The sequence below is a fragment of the Heliangelus exortis genome, chromosome 3, assembly GCF_036169615.1.
Source record: "Heliangelus exortis chromosome 3, bHelExo1.hap1, whole genome shotgun sequence".
Classification (NCBI taxonomy): Eukaryota; Metazoa; Chordata; class Aves; order Apodiformes; family Trochilidae; genus Heliangelus; species Heliangelus exortis.
The window spans coordinates 78482459-78496048 of record NC_092424.1 but is presented as its reverse complement, the minus strand read 5'-3'; the positions used below and the strand labels follow the sequence as shown (position 1 = coordinate 78496048).

The window sequence follows — 13590 nt, the reverse complement described above, 5'->3', positions numbered from 1 at the left end:
AAACCTGTACTTTTTCCTCAAAAAGACAAAAGATAAACCAAGTAAAATATCCTAAATAATTCAGATTGAAATTTTTAAAAGATATATTAATCATTTTAAATAAAAAATTGATTTTTCCAGTTTTCATGGAATTCTAGTTTATTACTCAAACTCTCATCAAGATTTAAAAAAAAAAATAAGAAAAATAACAAAGATAAAGCCTTCTATCTCTGCAGCTAGTTAAGTAAATCTCCTTCTAATAGACATATAAGAGAAGACAACCTTAGAGATAGTTCTCGTCCTTCCAAATTAGGTTTCTTATTTTCTGATCTTGGTTCTGATGAATCTTCTGGCATGGGTCTACAGCTAGAAGCACTGTTTTCTGATGACTGATACTTGTCTCCTGCAAGATGAATGTAAATGTCTAGCAAGTGATCAATCACAAGAGCAAGGCTGGGGTACCTTCTTTGAAGAACCTGAAAAAAAAAAAAAAAAATATATATATATATATAAAAGCAAACAGTCTTTAGCATGGGAAGAACACCAGATACACACAAACACACACTCCCCCAATTTAGTAGGACACACTTCAACAGATACTCAAGCTAGCAAGCAGCACAAGACAGCTCTCTTGGAATGTCTCATGAGAAGAAACTAAAAGTCATCATGACTTGTATGGTATTGATTTGGATGCCAAAAGTGAATTTTGCCAACTCTACTCCTACTCATTTAATACATTTTGCACAAACAGTGACCTGATGAACAATAAGTACATTTAACCCTTTTCATACTGGTCCTACTCTGGCAAATTGACTTCAGATTTAGCAGAAGAACATGAGTCTTGTCAAGACCACTGCCCATTCCCCTAGTACCACAGAATCTTAAAAGTGTTTGACTTATGTATTTTTGTGACTTGAGCTACAAAATTACAAAAAAGAACGAACCTAATGGTAAATGACACATATAGCAACAAAGCTTCCTTTTTTCTTAAGGTTTTGACAGCCAAGCTTTCCTTGAATACTGGTCCTTTCTGGAGGTCATCTTTGACATCAGTTCAAACACATTGGGGTTTTTTTTTTAATACTACATCATAGAGCTTCCTACAATTCCTATTCCTGCTCATGTGGAATAGGCAGAAGCAGCTACAGCACATAAGCATGGGTATATCCACCAAAATGTCTTCAGAGACCCCCCCTGTGCCTCTACTTGCTTCCCCTCCATCAAAACCTCGAGTACAAAATTAATGCTGTTCTTGCCCCATTCCTAACAATTAGCTGAAAAATCACAAAATGGGAAAAGCACACAGATATTTAAGGTCAATTGTAACTATGCTGGCTGCTGAACAAGTTCCAAGGAGTGAAAAAAATCATATTGAAAAACTCCTGTACATTCTAGAAAATTTTGAGCCTTCTCCTCAACTCTTCTACTAGAGATAATTCTTTGCCCTTCTCCCTTAGGCAAAGACTATTTTAAAATCAGATCCTATTCTGAGCTCTGTGTCTACAGAATTCTGTTTCCATTTAAGCCCTGGGCTCCCTTAATTTTTTGAAGGGCTACACAAAGCAAACATTCCCTAGAGATTCTAACACTGGATGTCAACAATGGATGTCAACAATTACAAACAATTATTTGTAATTGATAACTGACCAACTACTTCTAATCCCAAAGCCTAGAATTTAGGATTAGAACAAAGTACATTTTTATTGTTTCTTTTTCTCTCTGTTCTTAAATCACTGGGGGCTACAACATGCAAAGCAGTTTGATTCTTAGACCCATTCAAAGCAGAACTCTGTTTGCCAAGGCAAATTCTAAGAATCTTTACCCAATTCACTTCAAACTTTTCCTGACAAACTGCCCATATACTTCAAAATTGGCAGGGTAAATCTGAAAATATAAGGGTGCATTGTGGAATCTGGAAATAAAAATAAGGATCAAGTTTATTATTGGAAAAAATTTCTTATCCTTTATTGAAACAACTATTCACATGCCACGGTAGAGCAACATACACCATACCTCCTTCAGTTCTCCTTTGCTCATGTTATCCAGATGTATTTTGGTCCAATATTTGTCCAAAAGTGCAGCATGGCTGCTTTGCTGCCTGTACCAACCCCCACCACAACTGAATATCCTGCATGAAAACAGCATGAAGAAACACGAAGAATATTGTGTCTTGTTGAATAATTCAACATTTTTAGTACATTCCTGAGCATCTAAGAACATGCTACATACTGCTGCTACAGCATAATGTACCTGCATAGATCATCCCCTGTTTGCCTGTCATGTATCCTACCTTGCCTATCTCTATTTTTCAAATTATCTGTCCTTTTATCACAATGGTTTTCCCTCTGCAGTACAAAATCTCCTGAGATACTTGCAGAAAACACAACCAACGATACAGTCTATCAGAAGCAACAGACAGAATCCTTTGTAAAGGACTGAAGCAGCCTGCTAAGTATCTTCCAGAGGTCCTAAAGGATCTGTGCTCTATGGCAGAGATGCAGGAAAAACATCTTCAATCCCTCTCCCCTCAGTAGTCCTTACAATTCCTTATAATTTTTCTTCTTTCTTCAGGCTCACAACCCATTCCATCATATATATTGTTTATTTTAGTTTCTTTTCACTGCACAATTAGCTATGCAGCCATGCATTATATATGTCCACTGTGGAAGTAGACTTGCATATACAAAGCATTAGATACTGGTTCTGTGGTTTTGTTTTTATTTTCCAGTGTTTCTCTAATTTGGTTGGATTTTTTTGTTGTTTGTTTGATTGGGGGTTTTTTTGTTGCTTTTCCTGGGTTTTTTTGTTTGATTGCTTGGTTTTGGTTTGGTTTTTGCGTGGAATTGTTTTGTTGCTGTGGTTTTGATTTTACTGTAAGGGTTTGGGGATTTTTTTGGTATATTTTGGTTTGTTTGTTTTTTTTAAAATAATATTGTACAGCTGGAAAGTGTAACACATTTATTACTGTGCTCAAACTAGCCCAAGGGAAACTATAATTTGCTGCTATAGAAATTGTTGACGAAGTATATAAAGGAAGAAAATCCCAGGAAATGAGGCAACCAAAAGAGAGTTCAATCCAGAAGACTCAATTCTGGAAAAAATAGATCAGATAAATCAAAGAGAACAAATTTATGGAAGAAAGACAAAGGTAGGAAAATTTGTTAAAGGCTCTGAAGAAAACTAAAAAATATTTTGAAAACCATGTAATCACCGCCCTTCTAGATATCCTAACCGTTAATCTTGATACAAAATTACATCTTAATATACAAGACTTTTTGACATACAATGCATGAGCCATGGCTACAATGAAACTATCAAGGTTTTCATCTTTTTCTGGTTAGAAAACATTAAACTTGTCTATACTGACACAAGACTCACAAATCAGATTTTTTCCTTCTATTTCTTTTTTCATGATTCCCAAAATAAAATAACTTTATTTTACTGTAGATACAGGATTCAGTTAACACTACTCATGAAATACTTAAAAATTATCTTCCAGGGAACACAAGTATAGAACTGCCAAAGGAAGTGTCATAAAAAAAAAGCCCAAAACATAGAAAACTAATCATTCAGTAGTCAGACTACCAACTACCCCAAACTCAGAAAAACATGACACATTTTACACAGGTGCTGTTAAAACTAGCAGGTCAAAATACCTTCTGAATATCAATCATAAACATTCGCTCACACAGTAATTGCTGAGAGTGACATTTGGGTTTGGTGAGGGGTTGGTTAATTGGGGTTCACCCCATTCCTTCAACCTTGAAGTGACTTTTCTGTACAAAGACTGGATTTATGCAGCAGTAATACAATGTTAATGTGAAGTGAAAAAATTACTGTCACATCTTCTATGCCTTCTATTGCTTGCTAATTGCAAATTGCTAAAATACTCCTACCTGAGTAGCTTGCACTTCCTGTTTTGCATGTAAAAATAGGATATCCATGCTCTTAGCCTCATTTAATGCTACAAGCCTACCTCCTGGTTGCAAAAAACTGAAATCCTGTAGCTACTTTTAAGCAGTCACCACGACCAGGAATCAGCAACTCTCTTTTTTCCAGAAGAGGAATCAACACAGAGATCTGGAAAAGAGAAGAAAATTCATAAAATTATTTTTTGGTGAAACTGTAACAGAGCATACACATCCACACTGCTTTCACACTTGAGATGTGTTATGGTTTGAGCTGGCAGGCAGCTAAATATCATGCAGCCACTTGCTCACTCTTCCCCTGCCCCTGGAAAGGTAGAGAGATTTGGGAGCTGAAAACAGGAAGTATATTAAAACCATACTGCTTGATGTAACAACACATTTTAACAACCAAGCTTGAGGGAAGAAACACGTAAGAAAAAAATAAAATTATAAAAAAAAATGCAAAAACCCCACAACACTAAAAAACCCAACTTATTTACAGCACCACTTTATTACAGTGTAGATATTCTGAGGTGTTTGGAACCACATTTGTTTTTAGATGTTAGAAGATAATTTAAAAGACAAGACAGCTCATTTTCAGTGTCAAGTCAAATCTTCAGAGTGAAACTTAAAATCAGCAACAGTGTCATGACTACTCTAAAATGACAAAAAACTAATGCATCGTGCTAATATGTGAACAAAGACAAGTTAATTCTTTCTCTGTTAAGGAGACACTATTTTCAGCATGATGCTGCAAATCTCATAATGATTAGACTCCAAAAATTGCTAGTGTAGGCCTCACAAGCAGCACAGGAAGCAAACAGAAGCCTACATACCACATCCAGAGGAGCATAATCAATATCCTCCAGAAGTATCCAATGCCCTTTGGTAACAGCTTGTGTCAAGGTTCCAGGCTGCCATACAAACTCCCCTGGTAGATCTGTACAACGATACATACCAAGCAGGGTCTGTGGAAGAAACAATCAGTAAATAAGAAACCTGTTCATTACATGCCTTAAGAACTCACAAAAATGACTTAAGTTGGTGTATTAGTAACACTGACTTAGCCTTCATGTTACTAAACAACCCATCTGGTAATCTGTGCCCAGTATTATGCTTTTTTCAATAAAGAAGAGAAAGTTTCACTCCTCCACATTTAACTGAAGCATAGTAATTAAAATGAACCGGGTAATTAGAAGTGAATTTACATAGCAGTGCCACCAGAGTTAACAATCAACAGGCTGACATACAAAACTAGGGTTTCACTGAACTTAAGTTTACATTTCTGAAAGTCTGTAATTAAGTGAGTAAGAGGGACTGTAAAGCAAATGATCAGAGGATACAAAACGAATTGGATATTGTTCCTCTTCCATGTTTAGGCACTTCCTAAATAATTAAGTTTATGGTTCCACTAACATATATTTTGTACTCCAAATTTTATCACCTTTTCTTAGTGTTAGTCTTACGTATGTAAGATTGCAGAACAGTGCTGAGATGTGATATGGTGATATCAGTAGTTTGATGCAAATAAGGAAGGTGCTTACAGATGGTAACAAAAACTATCAGACAGCACTTCTTGTAGATACTATCTGGGAAAACTAGAGTACAGATTGAGTCAAACAACATAAACCAAGCCAAGCTCTAAATTTATATATGCAGAACCAGAGGAATGTGAAATTAGCCTCTCCTCTGGTTTGATCTCTACAGTTAGATCCCTACTATGCAAGTGCAAGTGTCCTCAACATCACAGGACCTTACTTCATCTCACCTTTACCAAAAAACCTGAGACAAGATTAAACTGACATTAGCTCACTTAAACTGAAATAAAACTGTTCATAGTACATTTGGTACTAGCTTGAGTTATTTCAGAATTATTTTTTTTTTTCAATACAAATTCAATTTTTTTCATTAGAAACAAGAATAGAGCTCTTCCACAAAGAAAAATCCCTGATAAAACATAATTTGAATGAAAAATATACAACACAATTATGCATAGAATTTAAAACCTACTGAAGCTCAACTCTGACTTTTCCTCACATTTATTTATTCTCATCAATAATAAGGAGTACTACAGAGTTGGAGTTTCTGGAGTATTTGGGTATAGAATTAAACATTATCATACTAGAAAAATTAAGTCCATACTTTACATAAAAATTAAAAAGTCTGATCATCCAACCATAAAATGAATTCATTAGTTACCTTACTATCAGTTTGATCCCCAAGCTGGACTTTCAAAATCTGAGGAGGCTTTGCTCTTCCTGTAACAGCTGCTAAATATTCAATTAAAGAAGTTTTGCCACATCCTATTGGTCCTTCTAACAAAACAGGACTCTGATATGCTACAGCCATAGCAAGGTTTTGAAGATTTGTGAAGGCAGATTCAACCAAAACAAAACTGCTGGTGTTGTTCTCCTGTTCAAAAATAAAACTTGAGTTATTGCATTGAAATTGTTATTTTTTTTTACAGGTTATACAGAACAATTAGGGAAGTTGAGTCTGACAACTAGAAAATTTTGGTCTACAAACCTGTCAACACGTATCAAACAAGACAAAAGGTTCTGAAGCTATATTTAATGACATATTAAAATTTATTTAATCAGAAACCTTTTATAAATGAAACACTTAATAAAGTATATGTACAATTTGTTTTGACTGGGAGTTCACACCAAGTTGTCAGTAAAGACATAGTAACTATTCAATTGTAACAGATGTCAATCAAACATAATTTGCAATATAAGTGAAATCAAGTAGTCAAAATGGATCCAAATTACAAGACAAATCAAACAATAATTAAAGACTCAGATGATGCAAGTATGAATACTAACTGTTGTATTTACTTCTCTACACACATTAAACTCAGTGCCTGAAAAAAAGAAGAGGTAAATTCAGTCACATTTTAATTTTATTCAAAATGTAACTAATATAGCTTATTGAATGGTAATTAACCAGCACCACAGACACTCTCTGAATATTTTTACGCTCCTCCAGTCACTTTTATACTGTATACAGCACAAAAATTAGTGCTTTCTTCCAAAAAATTAGATTACATAGTGCACAGAAGTAAGTGTCTTGTATTTTGAAGTTCCACCTTCTTTTCAGATATAGTTTCATGTACTTCTATGGTAATAATGCTAGTTCTGAAGCATAGTCTTTTTCCCTCACAGTTTGCTCCTGCCTCTTGATCAGACCTCCTGAGCTGTAACTGGAACCTCCCCAGTGTAAGTGGAACTACATTGTATACCAGACCAGTGAAATACCTGTGAATATTAAATAAAATTAAAAAAAAGCATGCCTTTTTGGGTAGTTTTCTCCTCCCACACAGCCAGAGTATCCTCTCAGCAATTCAGTTCATAGCATGGCCTAGCTACAGCAGTAAGGACACTGGTACAGGATTAATAATCTCCTTACACAGCTCTACAGTTTCCCCTCCTGCAATGAATTTCAGGTCATACCCTCATATTAAAAACAAAACAACACACACACAAAAAAAAAAAAAAAAAAAAAAAAAGCAAAAAAAAAAAAAAGCTAGACTACAACAAATTCAACTGCAGAAGTTGCAGGACATGGGGAGGGTGGAGGACCTTAGGAGGAAACTACTCTTGCTTTGTCTCTGCTACTCAAAAATATTCTTGACATTGGCAGTCTTCATTCATTTTCTTTGTCCTTCATATGAAGATCAGTGTTGTAAAATTCTGCAGAAATGCTCACCTACGAGCAAAAACTGATAAAATGCTTGCTTACTTCTTTCCCATTTTTCTGCCTTCTAAAAGATTAAGTAGCAGCCTTTTTTAAGGCAAGAAATAAAAACATATTTGGAGAAAGGCTGTTCATAAGATGTTTATATAGCATAAAAAACTACTTCATGCAGGTAACTGTGCATGATTCTGTAATTGTGCCAGATTCTGGCTTTTCTCTCAGCTATGGAATATCACCATAGCTTGGACTGGAGATAATATGTAAGGCTGAGTATTCTTGTGCAGTATGTTCATAAGAATCACTATAGGAAGGTAAAATGAACAGCAGTATTAAGCCTTCACTGCTTCATTCCACTGCAGAGCTTCTTCATAGTACCTGTATTATACAACACTAGCTTACAGCACACATCAAGAAAGCTAAAGATACACACATTTCCTGTAATATCCTAATGCTCTTTAAGCTGGAAATAAAGTCAGTTTAAGGATTCTTTACAAAAAGTACAGACTTAACCCTGGGCTACATACCTGGTCTTCAGAAACAAGCTGTAGCCTAGGCAGCACAATACCACACACAGCTACTACATTCGCAGAAAGATCCCCTGATACAATATGTCCTTGTGTATATTGCAGTTCTTTCTCCTTTTGCCAGAACGAGGAGTCTGGATTGGCTAAAACAAGAGCTTGTTCCACATTCTGCAGCTGAGATTCTTCTAGCAGCCTGTAAAATCCATGTTTATTAAGTCAACTGAAAGTCATCAACCAAACCAAACAGTGTTCAAGATTTTAAGAAGTTCTTACTTTAGTCTGAAATGTATCAGTTCCTCAGGATTAAATATCTTCTTCAGGAAAGATAATCTATGCTCATCGTTCATGCATGTAACCAGAGCAAGACAGTTTGAAGTATACCTAAAAATAATATTTCAAACAAAATATGTAAAACACAGCCTTATGAAACTTAGTTTGACAACTGTCAGTTGCAAACCAAAATATCAAGTTTGGAAAACCATCCACAAACTTCCTTCATAGGCATTATTTTGGTGCTATGCTTAACATTCTTTATAGAGAAATACCTCAGAATTGAGAAAAGCAATTCTACCAGGGTATACTTTTTACTTTATAAAGGACCTAGTTAACAATTCTCTGAAGGACTGAATAAGAATTCAACAGAAATATAATAAAGGAAAGCACTTTCCCAAATAAATGAAGGTAACTTATAAAACAATGAAAATCACGTTTTCATTGCGAGGTCTTTTGCTCTGCTATTTCCCTTTCAAAATTCCTTTCTATTTCATGCTATTTCTAATATAACACTAACACAATAAACCCAGGAATCAGTGCCAAAAGAAGCCAACACCTCCCAAGTCTTGACTTTATTATACATGAAGCTGTCTTGCAACAAAAGGATATTTAATACGTATCATAAAACACCTTTTAACCACAGAGGGGTATTAAAAAAAGAACTGCCAGAAGAGGATTGGTTCAGGACAAAATTTAAAAGTCAGCTTATACACTTACTCTGTATTTTCAGCTGAACATAGAATCATAGAGAATTAGCTTTCCTCGTGTACTTATCATAGAATCATAGAATTGGCTGGGTTGGAAGGGACCTCAGAGATCATCAAGTCCAACCCTTGATCCACTATTGCTGCAGTTACCAGACCATGGCACTGAGTGCCACATCCAGTCTCTTGTTAAATGTCTCCAGGGATGGAGAATCCACTACTTCCCAAGTAAACCAATTCCAGTCAATGAATCAGAAATTCTTTTCTTTTTCAAGACTAAGTGCATGTCATCCTGAGGAGCTTCATAAAGGGCTGATAGATTTGACAACACTCTGGTTCCTGCCCTTCCTAAGTTATACCACTTATTTTAGAGTTATGCATTACTACCATAATTCTGTATTTAGGTTTGGAAAAAATGAAGACTATTGAAGACCTTTTCTTAACTAAATAAAAGGCACAATAAATAGTCACATAAAGTAATCATATGACTAGATTGAAGTCCTGAAGGCAGATACCTAACATACTCTGTACAGGCAAAGTCTTCAACAAGGCTGATTAGGAAGGAAAGCTTAAATAAGCCAAGCTTTACAGTGGCTGAGATGCCTATATACAAGCAATAGAAAAAAAACCAAAACTCACTAACAGTGTACCAAAACAGAATTGTTAATGTATCACTGTAATATAATCTCGAGTGCAAGTTGATTCATCTCTGCTATTTCCTAAGATATGCTATAATGCATGCAATAGAGATTAGAGAAGAGGTGAAGTGATAAATAATTCAACATCTCCCATGTATCATATCCAACTTTGGTAAACAGAAGTTATTTGAAAAAATTCTCCAGACCATAGTTTGAAGCTAAGAGCTAGTCTAAGTTTCACTCTGTAATAGGATCACTACAGCTGTCCACAGATCAGGTAAGAGGAACAGGTACAGATACCACTTGTACAGATTTTTCTGGTACTATTTGAAGATTCTTTTCCCCTTCCCATGTGAACGTTTTCTAATTCAATTCAAGATAGAGATATATATTCCCAATGAAGAAGATGTGGGAGTTTTAACTTACCAACGGACTAAAGTGTCATGACTCCTTAGGAGTGGAATGCACACACTCCAGTCCCATAATTCCCGAAAAACTGATTGTTCCTTCTGTAAAAATCTATAGGCTGCTTCCATGAGGTCCCGTAACTTCATTCGTCTGCGCCCATATCGGACGGTGTTTGCATCTGAGCTCTCCAGGAAAAGCCTCTGGAAAACTGGTGATGTGTTCTTAAAATATCTTAAAGCAAATCTTTAGGAGAGAGAAAGAAAGAAATGGAACAGAGACATCTAAGCCAGAGGAAAAGAAAACAGCCACTAATACAAACATCAAGACACAAGTCCTGAGACAGTAACTGACTGTATGCTGAGAACTTGATAGAACATTTAATTTTGTCCACACTTGAGACAGACAACTACTTCAGCAATCAGCTGACAACAGATATTTTACCATATTAGAAAGCATTAATTATTACTAGGGGGAAACATTATCACCTCTGGTGATATCTCTTCAATTGCTCTTATTTATTGAGTAATTAGCACTGATTCTTACTCATGTAACTGTATTATTACTGGCCTATTATATTAACTGGCCTACAGGTCAAACCTTCAGTGCAGAGATTTTGGTTGAGAGCAATCTTCATGACAGCTGCCTTGCTCTTCTTTTAATCATTAAGATGAAAATCACATTAAATCTTGCAACACAATTTGAGCACAACAAGCTGTGCATAAGACTCACGTTATCTAATACCATTCTTTCAACTCAAAACACAACAAAAATCATAAATAACACCATCAGTGAACACTGACAACCACAACTCCCTAAGCTGGAACATGGCACTAAGAGACATCCCACTACTCACGGCAAAACATCAGGGTGGTCAGCAACCAACTTGCTCATTGCTACAGACAGCCTTTCGTGCCGATCATGGTTGAGTTGGCCACCAGCTCTGATGGATTCTGCATTTCTTTCCAACAAATCCAACAAGATTGGCCGAGCCTGACGGCCAACCAGTAGAGTACACTCTTTGTCCAGTAAGAGCTGTGCTAAAATATCGAGGATGCATTGCCGGTCCTGCGGAGTCCAAACCTGCAGGAATGGAAAGTAAGAACAGGTTTAAATGTGAAATTATTCCAACTTTCAGCTCCAGAGCTATTCATGAGGGATTCACAGTTAATCTTGCAGGAATAAATTTTCAAAAAAACCCATAAGGGATCTAAAATCCCCGAAGGAAGCACTCACTTGACACACCTCTCCACATTTACCAAAACTGGGAAAGAGAATGAGTGACATGAGGAATGACATACTGAATAGGAATTACAAAAAAGGTCTCAAAATCCTAGATTATATTTTACAGCTGAAAGATAAAGCAAATATTTAAGTATTTCTTAAAGAAAAAGTTGGGCAAATGTTGTACCAACTAACACATCTTTGTTAATGTAATTCCCATTGGTTTCAACAGTTCAGTCTCAGGAGAGCCCCAAAACACTAATGAATTTAAGTTCTTTTAAAAAGTTTGAATTGCACCATGTTCACAATCTCTTTCCAAAACAAGAAACACTCAGTCAAGCACGATCACAGCCTTATTTCCATACTTCTGATAGCCATTTGAACAAGCAATGTTCTTGACAACAAGCAGCATGTATTTGCAGTTCTGAAGTAGAGATTTTTTTCCCCTCATTTTTATATTTCTCATGGTCCTTCAGCACAAAACAAAATACCAGGCTTTAAAATAGATGAAAATCATATTCAAACCTACTAGAAAACAAAAGAAAGGAAAAGCCTACAAAACCCCACACCCACTTTCACATGCCCCCTAACCCATCTATATTTTTTACACCCATTTCTTGTGTCTTCGGCTTAAATTCCTCTGGTCTTTGAGCTCATGTCATTTTCCAAGTATCTCGTTGCTTTCATGATGTTTAGCATATAATGCAGTATAATTTTGGTTTGTGAAAAATTAGGATTATGAGTTTGCACTGTAGTCCCTTTGATGTTACACTATCCCCTCCCTTGTCAAGTGATCCCTTATCCTATCAAGACAATTTTTCTTTCTTGGCAAACAGTCAAAAATACAGCTAGGCAAGGTAGCTTTCCAAACAAACCAAGTGTTAACTAAATTCCTACAGAAATATTCTGTGACTTAGGTAGTCTTTTGTTTGAGCAACATGTGCAGCCAATTTCTGCTTCTTCTAGACTTTTGTTACCCAGGTAAAACCTGCTCACAGATGGGATGGCTTCATTGTGACAAGAGAAACAAACTGCAGAAAGGTCTCACACATCACTTTTGAAAGGGTCACCTCTTAAGGTTATACCACTGTTGACATCCTTATAGGATATATGCAACCCTGTTCAAGATCATCTGGTCTCCTTCTGAAGGTGACAAAAAACCATTCATTCCCTAACAGCACTTAAGAAATCAGGGAAACTGAAGTATATACACTACCAACACCAAAACCATCCCATTAACTGCAAGCAGTTTGTTACATGCTTTATGTTTACTTTTACAAAGCTTGAGTTTATCTTCTCATCTATCAGAGCAGCATCAAAATTAATTTTCTGAAATGGAAGGTGAGGTCTGCATTCACCACAGAGCAAGTAAGACTCTTCATTACAGAGGACCAGGTTTTGAGTGGCAAAATAGTTGACAAGCTGCTGTCAGCATCTGGTTTCCAAATCAATTACATTTTTGGCTACTCAAACATGGCACAATGGGGTGCTTCATTTATTAACCAGGGCTTTCACTATCAAATAAAAGGGAGCAGTTAACAATAAAATAGTAAATAAATTGTGTAACTGAGTCAGTAAAATTCAGTAGATATATATAACTACTGTGCAACAAATCCATTCCATTAGCAATTTTGTGAGAGCAAGTGGTTCTTTAATCACTGTGTGTAGTACCCTTAGGACACATATAAATAAAACTGTTCAAAAATCCCAGTGACAACATCCTCGTCCTGCAAAGAGACTGCCTGTTAGATTTCAGAGCCTTTCAGAGTCTAAATTTAAAATTTTATGGAAAATAAGAATACTGTCAGAGGAACTTTTAAACTAAAGGTGGCCTGTCAATCCAACAGCAAAAGACAGCCCATCTGTAAGTCTTTAATTCCAGTGATCAAAACTGAGATTGTAAGTCTGTGCCCGAGGTTCCAAACAGCTGCTTTAAGGAAGCATCACAAAAGTCCCTCCAAATACAGAATATATACACAAAAGATGTGTATAAAAAAAAAAAAAAAAACAAAACAGAGAAGCCCAGTGAGGAGTGAGACCTGGAGTCAAACATGATCTCAGCTGCTCCTCAAAGGAGACTGTGAAGCTATGGATACCCCACTTGGAGCAGGTTCCTGGAAGGACCTGGAGCCCCATGGAGGGGAGGAGGAGCCCATGCTGGAGCAGGTTTGCTGGCAGGATTTGTCATCCCTTGGGGGACCCGCTCTGATCCAAATTAATCCTTCTTCCAATGGGTGGG

The 13590-nt window shown here is 36.3% G+C and overlaps 1 protein-coding gene across 1 annotated transcript in view; it reads right to left on the bottom strand.

The window, feature by feature from the left end:
* MDN1 (midasin AAA ATPase 1) overlaps positions 1-13590 on the bottom strand; it is a 100220-nt gene that overhangs the window by 83485 nt on the left and 3145 nt on the right. The window contains exons 2-10 of the mRNA XM_071741328.1: positions 10984-11210; positions 10149-10373; positions 8381-8488; positions 8108-8300; positions 6087-6299; positions 4724-4855; positions 3956-4059; positions 1993-2107; positions 262-455 (exon numbers count right to left, since the gene is read on the bottom strand). Coding sequence (XP_071597429.1) covers positions 262-455; positions 1993-2107; positions 3956-4059; positions 4724-4855; positions 6087-6299; positions 8108-8300; positions 8381-8488; positions 10149-10373; positions 10984-11210 — 1511 coding nt within the window. The remainder of the gene's footprint in view (positions 1-261; positions 456-1992; positions 2108-3955; positions 4060-4723; positions 4856-6086; positions 6300-8107; positions 8301-8380; positions 8489-10148; positions 10374-10983; positions 11211-13590) is intronic.